We start from the raw sequence: 26,207 nt of genomic DNA, 5'->3' as shown, positions 1-26,207 counted from the left end.
AACAGACACACACACAAACACACACAGCTAAAACTAAAACATCCAACTATAACTATAAGGAAGTCGCAGCAACACACTGAAGCACACGCACACACAACGCACGACAAGGACAAAACCCTTTTGTTTTTTGTTTTTTTTTGTTTTTTCATGGTTGAATTTGCTACCTCAGATTTCATTGGTCCTTATGTTTCCTCACCTGAGCGAGCACCCGGAAACGCTTTCACACCTTCCACACGTAAAAAAAGAATATATATATACAGTATATATAGTATATATTGTACAAGTACAAGTTTGCCAGTTTACGACGACCAGCCGAATGCGCCATTATTATTCTATGTACAGTACAATATGCAAACACTGGCAAGAAGAGACGAGTGAGTGAGTTCGCTTTGATTATTATTAATATTATTATGATGATGATGATGATTAATATTATTATTATGATTATTATCATGTGTGTGTGATACGTTCAGGTCCAGAAGCTTTTTATGTGTGTGTCCTGGTCTTGTCTTTGAGTCTTTGAGCATGGCACAGAACATCCGCTTCACTCACTGTCTCTCTGATGTCCACAAACAACATTTTTTATTTTTTATTTTTGCCCCCGAAAAACTTGATTTGAACTCGTTCCAACAGGCAAATGAACAGATTCAGTGTTTGTGTCTTTGAACGTAGCACAAATAAAGTAAAAAAAAAAAAATCAATGCTACAACAGCACAAACTGGGAAAACTACACATCAGACATTTATTTATTTAGAGTCATTTCCTCACTAACAAAGAAAGAGGAAACAGTTTGATTGAAACAAACATACTTTGTTTTAAGTTTAGTGTGAATTTCCAAAAGTTTTGAAGCAACTCTGATATTTGTTATTGATTTGACAGTGATTGGTTGATATGATTTGTTTTGCGATTGGACGAAAGTTTGGTTCCTTTAAGTTAAAAAAAAATTATTAAGTTTGAATCTTGGGTTTTAAAGGTGTGTGTGTGTGATGCGGTGACAAAAACACACACACATGTCAAAAGGGAATGAGGTGTAGATGTGCCACTGTTTAACAAGGTGACATTTACCCAGAATCCTCAGGACTGGTGGAGATGTACACAATAAAATAAAATAAAATGAATAAAAGTAACGACGATTTTCTGCATAAAAGACAAAATTTCAACCAAAATGTTTTGTTTTTTTAAAGTTTTGAGTTCTCAAGATGAAGGAAAATAAAAAAAGAACCTCTGCCATCTTTAAAAAAAAACAAAAAAAAACAAATGTCTTCCCAGTGTAACCACGGCGACACGGTTTGTGATTTTTTGCTGACCCCTCCCTGTTGAAGTGCAATAGTCCTTTAAACAGTTAAGACCTGTAGCAGCTTAACCAACCAACACAACCCTTCATGTCTTTTAGCACTTTATTTTATTTTATAGTGCAGATGTTTTAACTAACGACGACTCAGGAACGTGTCACTGATGTCACGGGGTTCGTTTTCCTTCTCGTCTCAGAACTCAAAACCATGAAACCGACCGACCGACCGACCAATCAGAGGAGAGAAGAGAGCGAGAGTGACTTCCTGAAGCTTTATTTTGGTGGGATTCCCCTTTAATGCAGATTTGTGATGATTGTATTTTTGCTGCTTGCTGGTCTGAGCTATTTAATTTATTTATTTTGGTTGTTATTTGATCTGATTGTTTAGTTTTTGTTTTTTCTGTGACTTTTTTGTGCCTCCTGTGAGGTTTTGCTGTGTAACAAAATGTTCTATTGTTTTATTAATTCATTCATTCACACTCTCAGTGCAACCTCTCGATATTTATTCACTATTTAATGAGTCTTTATGGGACTTTATCACATTATTGCTGTAATCAACATTTAATAACTGACTGAATTTATTATCAATTCACAAAATGCAGACAGAAGGAAAATGAACCCCACACTGCAAAAACTCAAAATCTTACCAAGAATATTTGTCTTATTTCTAGTCAAAATGTCATTTCTAGTCAAAACAAATCTCATTCTACTTAAAATAAGACTCATCACATAAAAAGTAGCTTGTTTTTAGACACTTTTTTTTTTTTTACTTTTTTCAAGCAGATTATCACTTGAAATAAGTAGAAAAATCTGATAGTGGAGCAAGTTTTGCTTCCTTATTACAAAAACTTGCTTTCACTATCAGATTTTTCTACTTATTTCAAGTGAAAATTTGTTTGAAACAAGTGAAAATGATCTAAAAACAAGTACATTTTTAGATGATGAGTCTTATTTTAAGTGGAAAGAGATTAGTTTTGACTAGAAATGAGACATTTTGACAAGAAATAAGACAAATATTCTTGGAAAGATTTTGAGTTTTTGCAGTGCACGACACGTCTTCGTCAGTTTTGTCACTTTAGTGTCGAACCAAAGCAGGTCAAACACTGGGCACATTTAAAATTTTAAAACCACATATTAAAGTTTATATATATATAATTAAAAAAATCAACATCACATGGAGCTTTAATATGAATTTAGAGAAATGCGGCCTGATGTTTCATATTGGTTGTTTGTTGCTTGAACCCCCATGCAAGTTTCAGTGAAAATGTCAGTGAACGCATCATCACAGACTTAGTTAGCTCCTCCTCATGACTGAGCCCTCGTTGTGTTTTTACTGTATGTCACTCACACACACAAAAACACACACACACACACCCATATATGTTAGTTTTCACCAGCACCCTCTCCCCCCTCCCTCACCTGTCGTCACCAGAAACAATTAAGGTCCATTAAAGGTCCATTATTGGTTTTTTTTGTTGAGTTTATTATTTTTTTTACAGTGTCAGTGCTGAGGTACTGAAGATCTCACTCAACGTACTGTAGCGGGTGTTTGTTTCTTTGTTTCTTTGTTTCTTTATAGTTTATTTTTACGGTGGTGTTGAATACCAGTCACCTCGTGGCCTGAACTGTTTGACCTCAAAACTAGAATGTGGTTGTCGACTTCTTCTTCTTCTTCGTCTTCTTTGACCTTGTATGTGACAGTTCACCGTAGTGGAATATCCTCCAGAGCTAGAGAAACATTTATGTATAATGCATTAATAGTGCATAATATTATTCTACCAGTAGAGGGAGCACTTTGAAAAATAAAAAAGAATAAAAATGATAATATAAAAAATATCCAAAGGGGACGGACGGGGGGGGGGGGGGGTGTTTGAGGAGGTTCAAGTTCAACTTTTTCCCTTTGAATTTTATGCACATACAAACATAAATACACACACACAGACATAGTTATACACATACATACACCCACACTGCAAAAACTCAAAATCTTACCAAGTATATTTGTCTTATTTCTAGTCAAAATGTCATTTCTAGTCAAAACAAATCTCATTATAACTAAAATAAGACTCATCACATTAAAAAGTAGCTTGTTTTTAGACACTTTTTACTTCTTTCAAGCAGATTTTCACTTGAAATAAGTTGAAAAATATGATAGTGGAGCAAGTTTTTCTTCCTTATTACAAGCACAAAAAACCTGCTTTCATTGGCAGATTTTTCTACTTATTTCAAGTGAAAATATGTTTGAAATAAATGTAAATTGTTTCAAAACAAGTTCATTTTTAGGTGATGAGTCTTATTTTAAGTGAAAAGAGTTTAGTTTTGACAAGAAATTAGACATTTTGACAAGAAATAAGACAAATATTCTTGGAAAGATTTTGAGTTTTTGCAGTGCACCTCCCTTAATGGCTCTTCCATACTGAGCTTTTTTTCAGCTCTATTTAACTTTCTATGAGTCCGACAGACTCGGTTCTGTATTTGTAGATATTTTGAGCACTTGGGGAAGGGGAGGGGGGGTTGTTGGGGTTCGGGGCTGGGGTGGGGTGGGTGGGGTTTGGTACCGTTTACACAACACTGGATCTGCTGTCACTCCTCGGCCTGTACATACCAACAAAACTTCTACTACGACTTGTAAAGGAATCGAACTCTTTGGCACTCGTATAGCCAGCACTATGCAGAAACTGAAACATTTCTTTGGCATGCTTTGAAATGCAGAATACTATACTATAGAGGAAAAAATATACTAAATACAGAAATTTAAAAAAGTCTGCTCTAATTTCTTATTAAAATAAAAAATAATAATAATAATCACCTTGTTGGAAATTGAAAAAAAAAAAAAAAAAAGATGCTGATGATGATGAGGGTGAGGATGACGAGGGTGATGAAGCTACAGACTTTTAATCTTGTGCACATTTTTCCTTGCATGCTGCACTGATGACACTCATCCTGCAGTGAGAGAGAGGTGGAGGTTGTGGTCGTGCAGAGCAGCTGGTTTTCGCTGTGTGCTTGCAAACTGTGTGTGTAGAGTGAAACACTGAATTCTTGCTCTTACGGGAGAGTCATATTTATATATATATATATATTATAATATTATTAATAAACTGCTTCCAGGTCATGGAAGAGATGGGTACTGACTGAATAGCTGCAAACATAGAGATCCTAGATGAGAAGAATACAATATTATATTGTATGTTATTTGTAACTCTGGTTGCGAACCACTGTAATAGGAAGATGCATGTGTTTCCCCCAAAAAAATATCATCGTTCAGCACCTCGTTTGGTTTGTTCGATCAAGTGCAGCTGAAAACACACGGACTATTCTCAGCAGGTGTGTGTGTGTGTGTGTGTGAGAGAGAGAAAGAGCGCATCTGTCTCACAACTGTCTTGAAAATAGCTTAAAGTGTGCTGCTGCTCCCTGGGATGTGACCTTTGACCCTCGGGGAGTTTTGTCCAGAAGCTCACGACACCTTATTATTATTATTATATTTATTATAATTAATGACTATTATTATTCATATCAAAATGGTGACGAGAGGTCGACGGGGAAACGAAATGGTGAAGCTCTAGGTTCTGATTGTGTGATAGCATTATCAATGGTTGAACTTTATAAAATTTGAAAAATATTTCTTTCAATAAACCTCTTTGAAAGCAAAACCGTCACTGACTGGTGTTTATTTATGAGATTTACGATATGATATGAATGTCTTTATTCTTTTGGTAACACTTTAGATTAGGGAACACATATTCACCATTAACTAGGTGCTTATTAATATGCATATAAGTAGCTTACTAGCTCCTTATTAGTAATTATTAAGCACGTATTAACACCTTATTCTACATAGCCTTATTCTACCTCTATTACACCATGAATTAAGATTTTTCCTGATATTAACTCCTAATTATCGCTTATTCATTGTAAATCAATGCATTAATGCTATACTAATTCAGAGTGATAAAGGAAGAATTACTGTTCTTGTGCTATTGCCCCTGTAAGGCCCCAATAAATAACCCACTGGTTATTCGCACCATTATTCAGAAACAACAATGCATTAATTTACAATGAATAAGCCATAATTAGGAGTTAATATCAGGAAAAATCTTAATTAATGGTGTAACAGAGGTACAGTAAGGCTATGTAGAATAATGTGTTGAAACATGCTTGATAATTACAAGGAGCTATATATGCATATTAATGAGCACCTAGTTAATGATGAATATGTGTTCCCTAATCTAAAGTGTTACCTTTTTTTTCTTTCAGCATTCACAATAATCAATTTGTTCTGAGTTTTTACTCAACATTTGCTTTATTTTCTTTGTGTTTTTGTCATGTCTCATCGACTGCTGATGGAACATACTTCTGTTGGGAGAGGAGTTTGTTCAGGAGTGGAGCTTCTTTCATTGAAAACTAAGGAGAAGGTCTGGAGGATGCCGCTCTGTTCCAGCTGAGATGAAGATGTGTTTTTGTTTTTTTTATTGAGCAATTGAAAATACAAACTCTGTAGTTTGCTCTGACTGTCTGTCTGCCGTCTGCCCAATTTCACGTGAATGCAGCATGAAAAACACGATTGAATTGCTTGTAATATACTACCGCAGCGCTAGATGGGAGGAATTCCTACACAATGTACCTTTAACAAATGATCTACAAAATAATGGTGCTGTAGCTTTTCCTGTCTTGTCTTTCCATAAAGGCACCACAAGGGGTCAGCTGTGGTCTATTATCTCTACAGACAGATCACAAAACGTCTTATTCATTCAGAAAATAAAGTAAAACATACGAGTGAGAGTTTTAGTTCATTTTATTTCATGTTTAATAATCACATCACTAATTAACAAGTAATCACAATAAACACTTTTTTTCCAAACCAAAACATAAAATTCAAATTAATGAAAAAAAAAAAAGAAACAAAGAAAAAAAAAAATAAAGAACCAAAAAATAATAATAAAATAAAACACAAAAAAAAACAATGAGGAGGCTCTGCAAATGACATAGTAAGTCTACCTAACACATCCCATTGTTTTTCAGCATGCTCTGCAGGTAAAGTAGGTGTTTATTAGCTAGTGTTACACTTACATGTCTGGTATGAGTACAGTAGCAGTACATGAAGCTCTACAATGCTCCTTGGGTAGATTACTGGGGAGCATTAATTACACAAGCCGAACCTGGCAGCTACACTTTACGTCTTCTTAACCACAAACCAGGATGCGTTAGGGTCTCAGTGTGTGTGTGTTTATGTTTGTATGTCTGTGTGTCTATGAGTGACTCTCCAGGGCAGGTTGCTGCTCTTGAGTTGCAATACGTAGCAGCCAATATATATAAATAAATATATATATTGATATGCATAACTCCCAAATTACAGGCCTATTATACACTGAGCTCTAAACTTAGTGCCTGCTTGAACAAGAAAAATTCCCAGCGTCCAACTGCGATGGACAAGTATTTGTGATTCTGTTACGTTTCATCCTGAAAGCAAAGTTTATGAGCTAATTAGGTCATAATTTTATAGTAATTCTCTTAAGACTGGGTTTTGTGGGCGTGATTGATTAATTAATTAGTGTGTAGCTATGCATAAATGTGCACTAGATGTTTAGTTAAAACAGTCTTGAACTGATTAAGCTTGTTTCTAAAATCAAGCTGCTCTTACAGCACCTTTAAATAAAAACCTGTTCCTATGAGATTCCTTTAGTTTAAAGACTTTCTGAGTTGAGCGTTGTATTTGGGTTTTCTCTTTTTTCCAAAAATCTCACATCCCCGACGTCACGCGGTTTTGTGAAACCGGCGGCTGTCACAAATCATTAAAAAGTATAATAATAATAATAATAATAACCCCTTTTCAACCATGAGTGCACAACCGTCACGAGGCTACAGGAAAACACAACGATAAATAACATATACAAAAGTGTTGCGTCTTTAGTACAATATATCTCAAAAGACATTCTTTCACTTCAGTGGCCCCCTTCCCCAACGAAAAGAAAAGAGCCGACCTGTTCGATTCATCACACTAATAATCCAGAGTAATAGTCATAATAGTCATGATAAAACCTCCTCCCCTTAAAGTCATTAAAGGTACATGGACATAAAAGCTGTTTGTGAACAACCCGCCCACCCCCACATGCCCCGCCCCCTAATCACCATCATCATCATCATCATCAATCATTTGTTCTCGTTTGCAGGGCCGTATATAGTAAGAGTGCGTCGTCGTCAATAAAATATCTATGTACATCCGTGTGCAAGCTCCAGAAGTAGTGGTTAGTTTTAATAAAAACAAAACACCCCGGGGGTTAAAAGCAAAAGCTAAAACACGGCTGTGGACAGGCACAAGGAAAAAACTTTAGCTCTGTGACGCTCCACCCCTCACTCACACTCTCTCTGCCCTTCAGACCACATTCACTGGAAAAATGTATTGCCCACTTCTCTGATTTATCTGAATAAAGTCCAATAAATGCTAAAACAAAACAAAAAAACCTGTTTGTGACTGAATATTAAAGGTTGAGGGGCAGCATAAGTCAGTTTATTGCTCTGTAATCATGCAACAGCTCCTTCACATAAGATCACTTGTTCATAGAGGCGGGTTTTGTCTTTTTTATTTCTGTTTAACTGTTAGTGAAACACCAATCACTCACTAACAGTAATGTCTTTGATATATTTAAGCATTAAGGTGCAATTTAGTCGCGTCAAAGCTTCTTTACGAATCATTAATAAAGTGACAATTTGAATAATAATAATAATAATAACTCAGGAGTGTGTTTGTGGTTTGATGTTGTCACTAAGGGGCAGTCAATGTAGTTTTTACCATGATAATGTTGTTTTTGTGTCAATAAATCTAAGTTAGTATTAGATTTCCTGTCATATCTTTGATCAGACGGCTGCAGATTCACATTTACATGATGCAAACTGTAGAAATACAGTTGATAGCTTTCCACAACATCCATTATTCATAGTACAAGTCAAAGCTGCACTTTTTTATATTACACTTTTCTTTCATAATAACTATGGACTGAGCCTTTTAGTGTCTTTCAGCTCTTTGTTTTGGTTTTTACAGCCGACACCCTCGTCGCTCTTGCCTTGTAATCATCATCATCATCATCATCATCATTATGTTTTCAGATGCAGCAGGTTAAATGCTTTCAGCTAAAAAGAAAAAAAAAAAAAAAAAAAGCTCAAATAAACTCATCGTACACAGGAAGTTAGCGGTTAGCGGTTAGCTGGTGAGCGCGAGATGAAAACAGAGCTAGAAGAACAAGAAAGTTGGATTTAAATTCACTAAGGTGGCAAAAAACGTGACTCTAAACGAACGCTAATGTATCTGCTACATTGTCATATCATATCATTTTAATATTAATATTAATAATAATAATAATGTGTCGTCCTCTGAGCGCTAGGACTGCCCCAGAGATATACTATACTGTACTGTACGTATGGTACCAAACCACCACAACACTTTTACTTTGAGTCATAATGCACAGAGGCTCCCAGCTCGGGGTGTGCTGTGCTGTGCTGTGCTGTGCTGTGATGTCGTTATATTATAGTCTGGCCATGCACTAGAAAAGGCAATCGGAGGCAACATTTTGCTACACGAGAAGAGGATAAAGCCACGTCACGTTCCACTGCCAACACTTCCAACGAGAAGAGTAAAACGCTGCACACACACACACACACTGTTCACCCACCCCGCCCTCACAGAAACACCTGAACCTGTGACTGTACTGCACACAAACAGATTTCCATTAAAACTCTTTCCATCAACTCTTCGATACTCTTCTCTGCTTTCAGTTTTTTTTTTTTTCAGCACGAGCCTGCTGCATCATCATCCTCATTAACTCTTCGGTTTTCAGGTAGGAAGGACAGGAGGCACATACGAGACACGCAGCTCTAAAGACAGTTCCCTATCGTCGTCCTCATCTCCCTCACATCTTCAACAAACTTCCTCTATTGCATCTCACAAACTTTCAACGTTTCACACATTTGTCATTTGTTATTAAGCCACAAAAGTTCTTTTAAAAAAACTACAACAATAACACATCTTTAACTGCTTCTTCTTCACTTTCTTCCTCCCTCTGACTCTCTGACGTCTTTTCTCATCTTCACCGTGTGTCTTTGTTTTTTACGATAAAATCCTGTGCGTGTTTCCAAGATTTTTCTGAGTGCTATCGCTGTAGTAGTAGTAATATTGCTTTTACAGGAATAAAACGTACAATAAATAAATGAAAACATTTTGTTTTAAAAACAAAATACTAGGAGGAAAGAATAAGAAAACCCAAGAAAGACAGAAAGAAAGAAAGAAAGAAAAGAAAAATTAAGATAAGAACAGAACACCAAAGCTCATTTTTACACAACTTTTTTTTGTCACTCAAACACATCATCACAAACACAGAGAAGAAAGAGTTAAACAGCCTAAAATGGTTCAAACAGCCTACTGTACGTGTTGTCTAGCTTTTCTGTTTGTCAGCTTGTTTATTATTATTATTATGGTATGTGACGGTGACGAGAGAGGAGAGAGTGATGATGATGGAGGATGAAGAAGAACGATGGATGACTATGATGTTACCGAAGCAGAGAAGAGGAGGAGGAAGAGGAAGAGGGAGGAGGAGGAGGAGGAAGAAGAGGATACTGGGAACAAACAGCTCCTACAGTCACAAGGGAGAAGAGATGCTACTGTGTGTGTGTGTGTGTGTGTGTGTGTGTGTGTGTGTGAGTCCAGAGGGGTTTCCATGCTGCTCAGGTGACCGGTTAACTGATTACTACTGCTGCTGTTGTAGTTGTAGTTGTAATTATGGGATGGAGGAGGAGGAGGAGGAGAGGTGAAGTTGTTGATGTTGAGAGAGAGTAAAGTGAAAGTGAAAGTCCATCACCACCCGACGACGATGACGATGACGATGACTCTAGGGGTCGACGTGTGAGGATTAAAACCTTCACAAAGCCCCAAAGCTCAGTCTGTACAGTCACTTCAGCTGGACACAGGAGGGGGGGGGGGGGGGGGGGGGGTGAAATGGGGGGTAAAGTGGGTGAAGTGGGGGGGTTGTTGGGGCAGTTACAGTGCATGACGATGAGCTCAGATGTGAGAAACACTGGTGACAGAACGATTAGATTAGAAGTCAAAACTTTTGATTGAAGGTGACAGAGGAGGGGTTGATTGATTGATGTGTTTCTGTGTGTTTGTTTGTGTGTATATGTGTGTGTGGGGTTCTTTTTTTGGGGGGTGGGGGGGGTTATAGAAAGGTCAAGATCCCATTGAGGAGCTGCTGTCGTCCCCCGTGACCTCCAGCTGAAGGTGCAGCAGGGAAGCAGCAGCAGCAGCGGTGGAGGGGGAAGACGCAGATGCCATCGACTCGTAGAGGGAGGCGCTGCGAGGAGCCGAAGGGTGCGTTTGGTTCGGGTGTTGTTGTTGTTGTTGTTGTTGGTGTAGAGAATAGAAGGAACCGTGTGGGTGGGGTCTGTGGTTGTGGTTGTAGTTGTAGTTGTAGTTGTCGTTGTCATTGTTGTCGTCCTGGGGGGCCGGCCAGGTGACGATGTCGGCGCCGTGGTCCGTGCGAGAGCGAGCATTCTCGCGGAAGTTGAGCTTGAAAGACTCAATCTGCAGCAGAAAGGTCGAGTAGAGGAAGAGGGAGGGAAGAAGGAGGAGAGGGAGAGAGAGAAGGGAGGAAGGGAAAAGGGGGGAGGGGGTAGAGAACGGGGGAGGAGAGGCGGTGTCGTGGGGGGGTTGAGATGAAGAGGGCAGAGGGATAGCAGAATTAGATGCCTGCAAGATAAAGAAGTCGAGAGTGTGATCAGGAAACTTTGGACCGAGGAGGAGGAGGAGACAGAATAAACAGATTCTTCACACTGCAGCCACGGGGTCGCCATGACGACGGGTTAATCTCAGTTTGATCAGTGACGGGGGAAAAAAAAAAAAAAAAGAAACTCACACGTTAGTATTTTTATTATTATTATAATAACAGAGTCTCTCTACTACTCTATGTTTCAGACACAGACACACACAGAAACACACACACAGCAGGGTTTATGCAGGAATCCTGAAGTTAAATTTAATACTTTTTAAGACCTTTTTTAAGCCCATTTCCATACATTTTAAAGGGATAGTTCAACATTTTGGCAAATCGGCCCATTGCCATAATCCCTATAGTCATAGCAGTACAGTAGGTTCGTTACCTTTAATTGTCGGTGCAAGCTGTTTTTAGAACGGCGGAGCAGAGCCGTGAGCTGCTCAGAGCTACGCTACGGAGGCTAATGGAGATTTCTTGGTTTCCCTCATCAAACTCATCAAATACACAATCCAACAACTCCACAACGCTCTGGTGGACAAGTTGTGACCTGCACATTCACCATGCTATGAGATAATAACACAACGTTACCACACAGAGTTGTTTTAGAGGGAAATTCATGCAAAACTGCTGTTGCCTTCAGGGACAGTTTTTCATCAACAGTCTCTGTATTTCCCTCTAAAACAACTCTGTGTGGTAACGTTGTGTTATTATCTCATAGCGTGGTGAATGTGCAGGTCACAACTTGTCCACCAGAGCGTTGTGGAGTTGTTGGATTGTGTATTTGATGAGTTTGATGAGGGAAACCAAGAAATCCCATAATGAGCCTCCGTAGCGTAGCTCTGAGCAGCTCACGGCTCTGCTCCGCCGTTCTAAAAACAGCTTGCACCGACAATTAAAGGTAACGAACCTACTGCTATGACTATAGGGATTATGGCAATGGGCCAATTTGCATGTTGAACTATCCCTTTAAGACCTCATTGCCACTTAGAGTCCCTTTAAGGGCCTTAATTATTTCAGCTAAATTGATTTATCAACTTAACCCTGCGGACACCCTGCACACACACCTACACAGAAACACACACACACACTTACTTGTCTCTGGGATGCTTGAGTCCAGAGCCTGGGGCTCCCGGAGGCCCTCGCTATCACAGGGAGCCCCGTCCTTCAGCCCATTCTCCTGGGCGGGGGGGGGGCTCCCAGCCTGCGGGCCGGGGGCCGGGGTCCCATTCCCCTCTGTTGTCTCCTGGGCCCCCTCAGCCTAGAAACACATAGCAGGGCGTGTCAATCGGTGATGGGATGAGGATGGAGCAACCTGGCTCCAAATCTGATCCACTACTACACTCTGGAAACTGGTTTTTATTATTATTATTAATATTATTATAGGTCAAAGTCGTCAGGATCAGGATCAGTTTGGTTGCTAAAGATCTGGAGCCAGACTCTGGTGGGAAAAGATGGAAACATGAGCAAACAAAACAAAAATAAATAATAATAATAAGTGGCCCAACTCATAGATAAAGCATAAAAACTGAATAAACTCCACATGCGATGATGGAAAACACAAAAACAGCAGCAGAGTGAAGCAGAGAAGAACGAGGCCGATCATGTTTCTGTGTGAGCTCATAGAGAAATTAAAAAGCTAATGCGCTAAAGGGATAAAATATCAAAAAAATGACATTGAGCGCAGCTGCTTCTAGAAACAGACACACACAAAAAAACAAAGAACATATTAGGACAAAACACACAAACAGACGTTAGAGTTCACACACAGACAGAACTGAACGACAAACTACGTACAACAACGACCGGTTTATTCATCCACAAAGCTGTGTGATGCGTGATGATGATGTCATCATTGAACCAATCCCATGAAAAGACACAAACTAAGAAAAATGTCCGTCCACCTTCTCTGTCCTGTCCTCGTCCACTCAGACTCTGGTGTTAAATTACAGTGTGTGTTCATGGGAATGACAATGATAACGTTGTGTTTTTAATATATTTTTTTAGGTTAACAATGGAGCTGCAACACACACACACACACACACACACACACACACACACACACACACACACACACACACACACACACACACACACACACACACACACACACACACACACACACACACACACACACACACACCATACTGTTCTTGTTAGTCTGACACACTTGGCAAGGCAAGGCAAGGCAATTTTATTTGTATAGCCCGTTTTTACAAACAGTTTGTCTCAAAGGGCTTTACATGGCATCGTAGCAACATCCTCTGTCCTTAGACCCTTAGACACTTATTGTTTGTTTTTTAGTCTTTTCATCGGATTGAAAAAATAAAAAATAAAAACTTCTTGGAGACAATTAATAATCATTTTAAGGTGAGACACTACAGGTGAATAGGGTAAAAAATTTAACTAACAGATATCACCATGAAACTTCCCAAATGTATCACTTACATTAAGACAAATATTTTTTGTATTACAAGTTTTGTCAAATTTTATGTTTAAATATGTAAATGAGGCAATATCTAATGAAATATGTGCTAATTTGCATATATTTTCAGAGCAGAAATCTGAACAATGGATAAAGAAAGGGATCAAACTGGAAGGTTTGGTGTCTGTAAGTGCTGCTGAAGCTCAGAGTCTGAGGAAAAACTCATTTTGAGAAAACGGCCTTTAAAGATTTGTACTGTAAAATTCCATAGATTGTTAATGTAAATCGTTCTTTTACGATTGGTTGCAGATAGGGAGGAAATGACCATTTTTGGAGCCTCATCATTGTTCAGGAGAGAGAGAGCTTTACAACGATACCTGAGATGACCTGGGTCAGACTAACGTTTGGCAAAATTAGGAGAAATCTACCAACAAAAGAGACAAAATCAAGTAAAATAACTTTAATTTACTTTAATGTGGATTTTCTACCATTTCTTTATATTTTTCTGAAAGAAAACATGTTAAGGAAGAAAAATAGCCCAAAATCTCAAAATTGATCAGTGCATGAAAAAACAGTGTTTTTGCTGAGGCGCTGAACAAACAAATTAAAGCGAAAGCAGAAACAGACGCTCATCAAACAGCTCTCACACACACAGACACACACACACACACACACACACACACACACACACACACACACACACACACACACACACACACACACACACAGGTTGTTAGTGTGTGGAAGCTATTTTTAACTGTTTCCATGACTGCGTTGGACGGTGATGATGATGCAAAACAGTGTGTCGATGAAGATGAAGATGTGACGACGACACACAGATGGAGCGCTGTAGGCTGAGGGGACCGGTGACAGAATTCGCCCAAATTATTATTATTTTGTTTGATTGTTTGTGTGTTTTCATTTGTGCGAGACACCAGAGACCCAGACCCGAGGTGGACAGAGCCGAGCTGGAGGGGGAGGAGGGGGGGTTCAGGGGGGGTTGGGATGTTTCAGGTCGCTGCAGATGGTTGATGACCGGTTGTCGACATCGTCACTGACTGGAGCTCAGCTTTTTGTGTCGTTATGAACACAGCGGTGGAACGAGTCGAGCCTCAGACTATTTCACCTCCTCAAAGTCGACACAAGATTTTCACTTTGTGTTTTTTCTCTTTTTTTTCATAAATCGACATGCAAACACACAGGAGACGAAGGAACTGAGCAGCGACAGCAGCGACAGCATCAGTTTCCTTCACACAAACATCAGGTTAACGACCTCCATCGTCTCACAGGAAGAAGTAGAAACCTGAACAGGTGTTTAAAAGGTTTAAATGAAGGTTAAAGACGGTGAAGTGACAGTTCAGGTCTGATGGTGGCTACCTGTAGCCACGCCCCTCGATGATGTCACTCTGACATCACTGTCCACGTCGTCCACTGGAGATCAGTGTTCAGGCCCAAACACTGATTTCACTGTTTTACTTTATTGATTCTTAGTGTTAGTGTTAAATGATCATCTGCAAGCATTATATACTTAATAAATAATGGCTTACCATGTTATTTGTAGCTTGTTGAGTCCATTTAACGTTAAATTAACTTAATATTTGAAACACTAAGACTAGATTTCCTTGAAATATTTTCAACACACAACCACTGCATTATACACAGAGATGGAGTCAGACACTGGATTAATACTAAAAGGAAAATGCTGTCATAAACTAAGTTAGCTATATTTCATTAATAGTAATAATAACAATGAAGGTGAGTCATGCTCTGCATTTGGCTGCTGTCATTAGTGACACAGTGTGCAGGTCACAGTGATTCTGGTTATTTTATCGTGTTGCAGACAGTTAGACAGGTGTCGTCGTCTCTGTGACGAGCTGCTTCACAGAAACAGAGAAGAGGAACGCAGGTGTGATGGTCTCACTCACCTTGATGTTTCCTCCACCAGGCAGGTGGCTCACGTTGTCCATGGAGCCCACTTTGGACTGAGCCTTTTCCCTATAGCTCACTTTGTGGGACTCGATCTTTACGCCGCCTCCACCTGCACCGGCACACACACACACACACACACAGCTGATCAGCTCTACTACACACCACTACAGCACATATACACACACAATCTAACCAGATGGTTTCCCTCATCAAACTCATCAAATACACAATCCAACAACTCCAAAATGCTCTGGTGGACAAGTTGTGAGCTGCACATTCACCACGCTATGAGATAATAACACAACGTTACCACACAGAGTTGTTTTAGAGGGAAATACAGAGACTGATGATGAAAAACTGTCCCTGAAGGCAACGTGCATCAGCGGTTTTACATGAATTTCCCTCTAAAACAACTCTGTGTGGTAACGTTGTGTTATTATCTCATAGCGTGGTGAATGTGCAGCTCACAACTTGTCCACCAGAGCGTTGTGGAGTTGTTGGATTGTGGATTTGATGAGTTTGATGAGGGAAACCAAGAAATCCCATGAGCCTCCGTAGCGTAGCTCTGAGCAGCTCACGGCTCTGCTCCACCGTTCTAAAAATAGCTTGCACCGACAATTAAAGGTAACGAACCTACTGCTATGACTATAGGGATTATGGCAATGGGCCAATTTGCCAAAATGTTGATCAACTATCCCTTTAAAACAGTTTCAGTACTTGAATGTTGCCTCTACTGTTGCAGCTCACCAGGCTTGTGCTTGATGTTGTCCTTGGAGCCGCACTTTGACGTCACTTTACTCAAATCCACCTTCTTGTTGAGGATCTGCACCTGTCGGACGTCACAGGAGCCGAGTTAACAACAGATTTAAAGAAACAAAAACAAAGGTGGAGAGGAAGGTCAAAGGTCACAGTGCTCCACCTGTAGCTGCATATCACTTCTCAGATACAGATAAATGTCCTACAGTACAACACGATTAAATTAAAATGACAGCTCCAGCGTCGTCGTGTCACATGCTTCCAGAGGTTACATCATCGTTTCATCACAATGACGTCACAGTTCCTTCCTGTGGTGACATCATCATCGGTGCAAAATAAATGGTAAAAAAAAATCAGAAACCAGAAGAAGATGAAGAAAAAGAAGCAGCAGCAGCAGCAGCTTTAAATCCCGCCTGGTCCTCACAGAACCGACCAATCAGAGGCCAGTGCTGTTTGTTTGATTGATTGATTGATTGATTGATTGATTGGTGTTTAGTACGTTAGTGACAGGGCAGGACAACACAGGAAGAGTTTAAGGAAGCGAGGGACTGTGAAGCAGGTTGTGGGTCAGGTCAGGGCTTGCTAACATGCTGTCCACTAACTCAGCGCTTTGTTGCAGCTCAAATATATATAATTATTATTTTATTTCTTTTTTTGCATCGGCTCTGTTGTTGTTTTTTTATTTCTTCCTAATCAGATTCAGATTGTCCGACTCCAGCTGGTCGTGGGCCAGACTCAGTACTTACATTCCCCCCTCCAGGAACATGCTTCATATTGTCCTTGGAGCCCAAGCGTGAGGTGACGTGGCTGAAGTCCAGCTTTTTGGAGACTAGCTGAACCTACATGGACACAGCATAGCAGCAAGAGGAGAGCAGAGGAAGGGAAGGAAAGGGGGTCGGGGGACAGAGGAGGAAAGAGGGAAGAGGAGGAGCAGGGATAAGAAGAAGAAGAAGGAAGAGAACAAACGGGGAGGAGAAGAAAACGAAGACAGTAGAGGAGAAGTCACCATCAAAGGGTTAGAAAAGAAAGGACAGAGGGAGGGAGCAAGGTCACCTGGGAAAAATGGCTACGACTATTTAACGAGTGCTTTAACGAGTGCTGCTGAAATTATAATTATACTTATTGACCCAAAGTCCTGAGAAAAAGGAAGGAAACCTCGGCTATGAGGCACAAACATGCACCACACACACATACACAACACTTATATAACACAGCACAACACATATAAACATGTGTCCCAGCTCAGGTTAAAACAGTGGAGACACGCTACATGTTCATTAGCAGAGACACAAGGTTTTGTACTGGAGTTAATTGTTAATAACATTATGTAAAAAATACATTTATAGCTCAGCAACATGACGGGACTCATCATCCCTCACCGGCTTCCCACAACACAAACACCGACTGAGCTGACGGACTGAACATGACTCTCTGCAGCTCCCATGCAAACCAATGCAATGGACTTCCATCATGTGTGCAAGCCGAGCTGCACATTAAATACCACTACACTATGACAGAACTGAGACTTTATCTCTCACAGACCTTCCTACTATAAACAAACAGCATGCAATCAAAAATATAAAAGTATTTCTATCACTAAGAGACTGGACAGAGACTCAAACTGTTCTTTCTGACAATAAAAAAAGTTGGGACACTGTGTAAAATGTAAATAAAACATCTAATAAAGTCATATTTTATCCACAACAGAACATAAACAACATATCATTTTATCATTTCATAAAAATAATAGCTCATGTTGAAATGCATTCTGTTTTTATTCATATTTTACATAGCGTCCCAACTTATTTGGAGTAATGATTGTACTACGAACTATCTTCTATTACTTTACTGGTCTATTGTTTTAATACTATTGTATCACTAAAGGGAACTGGACCTTTTCGTGTGTATACAGTAATATGTATATACACAGGTGCATCTTAATAAATTAGAATACCATGGAAAAGTTTTCAATTCCATTACACAAAGAATGAATCTTTATTTATTTAATTTATTTTAATTGTAATGAATATGGCTTCACATTTAATGAAGACCTAAAATTCAGTATCTTAAAAAAATGAATATTACAAAAGACCAATAAAAAAAAAGCATTTTTAATATGGAAATATTGGCCTTCTGAAATGTATGTCCATCTACTGTATATGCACTCAATGTTTTTTGACTTGAACTATACTGGAAATGGACTTTACCATGATATTCTAATTTATTGAGATGCACCTGTACAGTATATATACAAATATATTATATAAAGATAAACTGTTAACTCTATAGCTACAGGTTTCTACCTCATCACATCAAACCTCCTCCTCCTTCACTACGACGCTTCATTAACCTCAACGTTAATTAACCACAGAGACACAGAGTTTCCTCATCACAGTTCTCATATGACATTTCATGAGACACATTTAGACTCGTGTGCTTTGCTTTCACAGAGACTAAACTGTGTTCACGCCTCCTGCTTAAAAAAAAAAAAACATCCCATATTATCGTCATTGAAAACAAGTTAGAAATAACCATTAATCAGTGTCGGTGTTTATTTATATAGCATCAAACTCTCCAGAGACACCGTGTCTGTGTAAAAGATGAGGAGCTTTTATTGCTCAGGAGGAGAGGACTTCACTCTGAGTGATGACAAAACAAAAAAGCTGCAAAAGCTGCAAAAAAGAAAATGTCTGAATGTGTTTGAACAGAAAGACAGAGTAGAGGAGGAGGAGGAAGAGGAGGAGGAGGATGTAGTGATGGGTGGGTGGGTGGAGGGGGAACTCACTTTGCCCTGGCTCGTGTCTTTGGAGGCGACGCCCCTGTTCTGAGAGGCAGATGACACCTGGGGAGACAAGCTGGGTCAACAACCACAACAACTACAACAAAAACTGGTGACAACACAAGAGGAGAAGAGGAAGAGGAGGAGGAGGAGGAGGAGGAGGAGGAGGAGGAGGAGGAGGAGGAGGAGGAGGAGGAGGAGGGAGAAGCAGCATAGAAGCAGAGGTAGAGACGAGATGAGACGACAGAAAGGATGAAAAGAAGAGCAAGGAGGCATGAAGAGACGGGGAGTAGAGTTATTAAAAGGAGGTAAAGAAGAAAGAGGAGGTGGCTGGAGATGGATGGATGCACAAACTGAAGGAAGGGTTAGGGTTCTGGCTTGGTCCAGAAAATAAAAATGTACTAAAAAAGAAGTCAGATAGGAAACGAAGCTCAGACTCAGAGGTTCTGGTTCTGCAGGTTTGTTTGGAGGATTTGAGAATCTGGACGTCTCTAAAACTCTTATATGTGTGTGCAACTGTGCATGGAAATGTTTTTAATTGCTCTTCTAGCTTCTGCCACCACAGCTGTGATGTGATGCTGATGTGTGCACGGTGGCCCCATGGAGTCCAACAGGGAGGGGGAAGTGGGTCAACCCCCCCAGTTAATCAGGTCACCTCGTCCACAAAAAAAAAGCTGCTGCTGCTGCTGATGAAGGGAACAGTGGTCGGTGTTGGACTTCTCAGGAGAAACTAGTGCAGAGCTAGCGCTAGCGGCTACGCCCATTGATGTACAGCAAAGCTTTTGACAATGTGAAATAACCAGAGTGTCTAGATGAGGTTTTGCCCAATCTGAAGTCGATCCGACAAAATCCGTAGGTGGCGTTCGTTCAAAAACAAGGTGTGGAAATGACCAAAAATTGACCGTTCAAACCAAAATGGCAGACTTCCTGTTGATTTTAGAGCACCAGTTGCATTGACTTTTTTCTAGATCTTGGTGTGATACAGGTGCGTACCGATTTGTATTCTCCTACTGTACACCAAAGTCGGCACATTTATTTTAAACTTTTGAAAGTTTCAAGGAGGTGCTGTTTTGCCATTTTGCTTTGTCCAAGTCCAATGATTTCAAAATACGACATTTTTCCACCAGACCTGACGAGTTTCATGAGCTAATTAGTGGATCACATGAATTTAAGAAGTTCAAGACAACGAGGTAACACTTTATAATAGTACACACTATTAAGCATCATTCATAACACATGAATACTCATTAGTATGTAGTTTATAAATACAGTTAAACATGTTTTACTCATCATTGCAATAACTGTATTCATAAACTACACACTGCAAAAACTCAAATATCTTACCAAGAATATTTGTCTTATTTCTAGTCAAAATGTCATTTCTAGTCAAATCAAATCTCATTATACCTAAAATAAGACTCATCACATACAATGTAGCTTGTTTTTAGACACTGTTTACTTCTGTCAAGCAGATTTTCACTTGCACAAAAAACTTGCTTTCACTGGCAGACTTTTCTACTTATTTCAAGTGAAAATTAGTTTGAAACAAGTGAAAATGATCTAAAAACAAGTAAATTTTTTAGGTGATGAATCTTATTTTAAGTGGAAAGAGATTAGTTTTGACTAGAAATGAGACATTTTGACACGAAATAAGACAAAGATTCTTGGAAAGATTTTGAGTTTTTGCAGTGTAGGAGGTGGGGTGAGTATTCATGCATTATAAATGAAGAATTCAGTATTTATTTATGCTTAACTAGTGTTCTCTTATTAGTCTTCTGTCGTTTTCTCCCACACAGACATAAACACGACGCTTCTGAATGATGTTTAAACAGAAGTTGGATGGAGCTTGAAGAATGAGCGAACAAGCAGAGGATGGAGAATGATTCTGTTTAGTGAGAGCAGAAGGTTTAAAGTGATGCGCCAACATTTTTTTTCCTTGTCTTGCCTCACTCCCGAGTCCATAACCAGCAGATTGACACCATCCTTTCAACTGTGCGTGCAGTAACAAGGGAGATAGAGCCGTATCGCCCGTAATTAGCTTAGCTCAAACGCTGGAAGTGTATAGGTAGTGTTGACGATAGAATTTGTGCTTTTACTTTGAAACAGGAAGCTAACCTAGCCTCGATGTAGCTAGCTTGAACCAAAATAAACCGTCTTTGCTTGAACCCTCCGTTTTGACCGATCTCGTCCCGTTAGCGGCATTTGACCGCTCAAGATGCCTTACCGGAGAGTTTTGTCAGCTCTGAGACAAAGATCGGCCCGCCGGTTTCCCTTTAGAGTTGCTGAAGAGTTTCTCTGATGACTTTAGGTGGAGGCAGGCTAACACTACCCATACACTTCCAGTGTTTGAGCTAAGCTAATTACGGGCGATACGGCTCTATCTCCCTTGTTACTGCACGCACAGTCGAAAGGATGGTGTCTATCTGCTGGTCATGGACTCGGGAGTGAGGCAAGACAGGAAAAAAAAAATGTTGGCATATCCCTTTAAGGAGGTGAGAGTTAGATAAAGTTTGATTTTATTACTGACACTGGAGAGGAAAGAGAAGAAGAGTTAGTGAGGAAGCAGCAGCATCATCATGGTCTCCTACCTTCCCTCCTCCAGGCTGGTGCTTCATGTTGTCCGTGGAGCCGATCTTGGAGCGGGCGTTACGGATGTCGGGGCCGGACGCCGAGCCGGGCCGAGCCGTGGTCCTGGAGGCGGCGGTGGCGTTGGTAGAAGCCGTGGTGGTGGAGGAGGAGGCGGGAGCCCGGGGGGCGCGGGGCACCGGGGGCTTCTTCTCCGGTACCGTCCCCGAGGCGGAGGATGGCGTGGCCGGTTTGGATCCCGCTGCTCCGGCTGCTGCTGTCCGAGTGCGAGAGGCGGCGGTGGTGGAGCCGGCGCTGCGGCCGCTGCTGGTGGCGGTGGAGGTCCGGGGCTTGGTGGGGTCTGAGTGGGACAGAGACAGGGACTTTAGTTTTACATTTTAACATTTCTCCTGCAGATAAGACACACTGATTTCTGAGCTTTGGCACATTTTTTATCCTTGGATAAAGTCAATCCAGCTCATGTTTGTGGAAATGTCTCACTTTTACTTTAAAGGAGAATTCCGGTCATTTTTGACCCCTAAACCGTTGTCCTGATGGTCACCCAGTGTTGGGGGGAGCAAAAAATGGGACTAAAGTTGATGCAGGCAAACCGGAGTTACACCATGGCTACCCGGCGCTAGCGATAGCAACAACGCTAACCCATGGGGGCAATTCTTTCAACCACAACAAACACTTAAAAAAACAATCAAATATCTCTGGTACATGACTGGAATCCTTAGAGACACCAGTGAACTCATATAGTGTAGAGTAGAAACAGTAGAAACTTTGTGTTTCTGCATGTAGCCACTCACCTCAGATAGCCGAACTCTGAAACATCCTGGAAAGACATTACTATCCCATCACAGAGCGCCGGCTCTCCCCGCCACAGAAACTAACACTTTGTCCTTGTTGTGATGATTTCTTTACAGAAACAAACAGTCAAGCAGTGCAGTGGTGATGTCCAAAATAAAAGGGAGAGCAGGCGCTCTGCGATCGGACAGTAATGACTTTCCAGGATGTCGGTTTGCCTGCATCAATTTTAGTCGCGATTTCACCATGAAACTTCCCAAGTTTATCACTCACATCAAGACAAATATTTTTTGTATTACAAGTTTGGTCAAATTTTAGGTTAAATATGTAAATGAGGCAATATCTAATTAAATATGCACTAATTTTCATACATTTCCAGAACAGAAATCTGAACAATGGATGAAGCCACTTTCAAAATTCTTGTTGTTTTTTGTTGACATATTAAAGTCAGAAGTTTTTACAGAGGAGGATTTTGGATATCTCTTTTTATCACTCTGTAAATGAGAAAATACTGTCACCAGTCCTAAAAAAAAATCCAATTTTGCCATGTTTTTAGGAATAAAATGTTGTATAAATCAGGCTGTGAATGATATATCAACCAACCCCTCTGTAAAAACCTTCAGAATATAGACAGGGATCAAACTGGAAGCTTATGTCTCGCCTTATGACCATATTGTTTTGACACTTGTGATACCTTCACTGCCCACTAGTGGGCCCCATTCATTCACAGGCTTTAACCTCTATGTAGCCTACTCTGATGTTCAGTGGGGCTGTTGAACTGGCACTTGAATGCAACAAATTAAACCTGAAAGGCATCACATATTGAGAATGATGCTCTGTAAACACAAAGCCAAACAAACAGAGGACACAGAGTGTGACTGACACAAATAAATCAGGAGAGAGGAGCAGACGGTGGCAGACGGCAGCTCAAACTTCTTATTTCTTTCTTTCAGACCTGTTTTAGTGTGTCAGCGTCTCTATTTCTGCACTGAATATTCTGCACAGAGCGACAACGACCAAAATCTGGGTGCAGCAGACGCCTTTATTTTGAAAGAGTGAATAGATTTTAACATCCTTCTCTTCAGTGCAACATTTAAAATCTGTGCATTCACACACATTTAGTGACGAGTCAGCAGAGCGTCGTGCTGCAGCTCCAGCTCCCGTTAAGACGTGTTTAATTGAAGCAATCCTCCGTGTTTCTAAAGAGTGGTTTGACTTTGCCGTATGCACCCCGGCAGATTATTACAACCTCGGGCCGTTATCAGCACGAGCTGCAAACTCCTGTCAACAGCGAGGGGGACAGTAATCCACCGACTGCTGCCGCCGAGGTTTCTAACTCTCTGCAGCCTTTCAGCAAATAAAGCCTCGCTCTGTCTCTATCCCGGCCTGACCGCCATTGTCACGGTCGGACAGCGTGTGTGTGTTTGCAGTGTCACACACACACACACTCGTGCTGACAGCTTTTAACACTGTTGCCAGGATGTAAACTAATCTGTGGACACGAGGAGCAGAGATGGAGCCGTGTAGGAACAGAAAGAAGCCAGGGAAGGATTTACTGAAGAGGAAAGAGTGAAATAATAAAACACTGTCGCCTGTTTAATCATCATAAATCGCTGTACCATATTTACACTCAGCTGATTATTACATATTATATGATTCACTGTCACTCATCTGTAAGTTTGTGCAAAATTAAAATCTCAAGGTAAAATGTGATTAAAACAAACAGATGCTGCATCTTTTACACATTTGACTTGAGCATGTTACACTGAATTTGACTTATTTTAACATATAATAGAAAATAGATGTAATTTATTGTTCTGTATCTGTAAATATTCTAATTATTACTGTTCTGATCCAGCTGTCAACCTTACTGCCAAGCCCTGTACCCACAGGCTTTAACTGCCTTATATAATGTGAAATTAAAGGACAATTCCGGGCAAATTCAACTCGGGGCTGTATTTTCCTAACATGTTAGGTCTAAAAGGAGGAATCTGAAGATTTTCAGTTTAACTGCTCCTTCTTTTAGACCTAAAATGTTAGGAAAATACAGCCCTGAGTTGAATTTGCCCAGAATTGCCCTTTAATGCATAAAACTGCTTTAAAAAACCCTGTTAGATATATCATTTTGATAATAATCCAAAAATATTAAATCTTTTTGACTACTATTTATCATTGTGTCTCATCTCAGCACCATATTGCTTTTCGTGTCACATGATGTACGTTTCCCAACTCAATTTTCAGGTGGCTTTATTTTGAAACCCTCTACCTGCAGGTGTGTGTGTGTGTGTGTGTTACCTGCAGAGCTCCTCAGAGTGCTGGACTTCTTCTCCTCTCCTGGTTTGTTGTCCGTCTTAGAGGCTGAAACACAGACGGTGAGTTTATATGAGTTTATAATAAGGTTTATTATATAACATTAACTTGTTTGATTCAGTCTCTGCATAAAAAAACAAACACTGATTACTGATGTGGAAAATCTTCTTACATCACCAAAAACATGTGTTTTGGGTGCTGCACAAACATACATGCATGTGTGTGTGTATGTGTGTGCATGTGTGTGTCATACCCAGAGGCTTTTTGGCTGCAGTGGTGGCGGTGGTGCGAGTCGACGGTGTCGTGCGCGTTGGTGCACTGGTTTTACTGGCTGCTGTGGGACCAGTTCCGTTTTTGGTGGCAGCAGTGGAGCCGGTTTGATTGGTGGCGGCCTTTGGCACAAGAGGACGCTTCTCTGTGGTCGACTGGGGACAGAAAAACAACGAGGACAAGGAGGGAATCAGTGGTAAGGAAGAGTCAACAATGTAATATAACAACGCCCCTCCGTCTGTCTGGCTGCTGCTCATCGGTTCAGACAAGTGTTTTCATGTTTTCACTGTTTTCAGATTCAGGTCAGAGACACACGGAGCATCATGGAGTCTCCTCCTGCAGGATTGCTCATTTCATTCAGCAGCAGATTTTTTTTTTGCGCTGTAACCCCCGGGACGCCGCTGCCGCCACGGCGCTCCACATACAGCTGAGCCGTCCTGCAACAAGCCGGCCTGAGTCACGCTGCTGCAGCCCCCCCGAGCGCCGAGCGTCTCCACGGCGACTGCAGCTCAGGAGGCGGGAAGACGAGACAGAGGCCGATCATGATTATGACTCTCATTACTGGCTATTGTTATTATTATAATCTAGAGGAATTCAATGTAAGAATAGAAGTGGAGACACTAAAATCTGCTTCATAACATTTGTTTAAACCAGTTTTAAATACAACAGCTGCTTGGTTATTGTCAAAACATTTTAATAATGATCTAATAAGATTTAAAAACAAGCAGCCAAAATGTTAATGAATGAAAACCTTAGTAAAAGCTGCTCTTAAAGGGGTTGGATATGACTTAGTAGCAACAGGGACAGTAACAGGAAGTAGGATTATTTCTTCCTCTCTGAGTTCAACATTATCAGCTCGTCTTTGCTTCAGCTTTATTAAAGTCTCCTGACAACAGCTTTTGTTTTTTCTGCCTTGTTCGTGTCGTAGAGCCCCTTACTTCACACGCAGCTCATTCCCCTGTCGACCCTCAGACTGTACTCACCAGAGTGTTATAACGCACCAGTGTGAGTCTGAGCACGCTGACAGGCACAGAGACCAGATGGCCAAATTCTCTGACCGAGGGGGAAACAGATGAGCTTTTTTTGTGAGATTTTAGATGTTGAATACCTTCAAACTAAACTCTCATTTGGATGCACGAGAAGGAAGAACAGATCCAAACCCATCGTTGAGACGTGCAGCACCTCCAGGAGACGTGTGGACGTGGACGTCTCCACCTGCTGCTGCGTCTAAAACGCTGCAGTGTTTTGTTAAAGGGATACGGCAACATTTTTTTTTTCATGTCTTGCCTCACTCCCGAGTCCATGACCAGCAGATAG

General features: G+C 40.5%; 2 protein-coding genes across 2 annotated transcripts in view; both read right to left on the bottom strand.

The window, feature by feature from the left end:
- Positions 1–6,887: 6,887 nt before the first annotated feature.
- Positions 6,888–10,898, bottom strand: LOC311003473 (uncharacterized protein; the record flags this gene model as incomplete). The annotated part of the gene is made up of 1 exon (XM_083995239.1): positions 6,888–10,898. A coding segment is annotated over one exon (393 nt), but the record flags the coding sequence as incomplete, so codon positions are not given.
- Positions 10,899–10,905: 7 nt separating this feature from the next.
- Positions 10,906–26,207, bottom strand: part of LOC311003393 (uncharacterized protein) — a 107,888-nt gene continuing 92,586 nt past the window's right edge. The window contains exons 10-17 of the mRNA XM_083995134.1: positions 24,874–25,045; positions 24,606–24,668; positions 21,524–21,861; positions 18,942–18,998; positions 16,148–16,229; positions 15,397–15,509; positions 12,142–12,307; positions 10,906–11,024 (exon numbers count right to left, since the gene is read on the bottom strand). Of these exons, the coding sequence (XP_083851260.1) occupies positions 11,017–11,024; positions 12,142–12,307; positions 15,397–15,509; positions 16,148–16,229; positions 18,942–18,998; positions 21,524–21,861; positions 24,606–24,668; positions 24,874–25,045 (999 nt within the window). The 3' untranslated portion in view covers positions 10,906–11,016. The remainder of the gene's footprint in view (positions 11,025–12,141; positions 12,308–15,396; positions 15,510–16,147; positions 16,230–18,941; positions 18,999–21,523; positions 21,862–24,605; positions 24,669–24,873; positions 25,046–26,207) is intronic.

The sequence above is a fragment of the Trachurus trachurus genome (assembly GCF_905171665.1).
Source record: "Trachurus trachurus genome assembly, chromosome: 20".
Lineage (NCBI taxonomy): Eukaryota > Metazoa > Chordata > Actinopteri > Carangiformes > Carangidae > Trachurus > Trachurus trachurus.
Note: the sequence above shows the minus strand (reverse complement) of the source record. Positions and strands in the feature narration are given on the sequence as shown.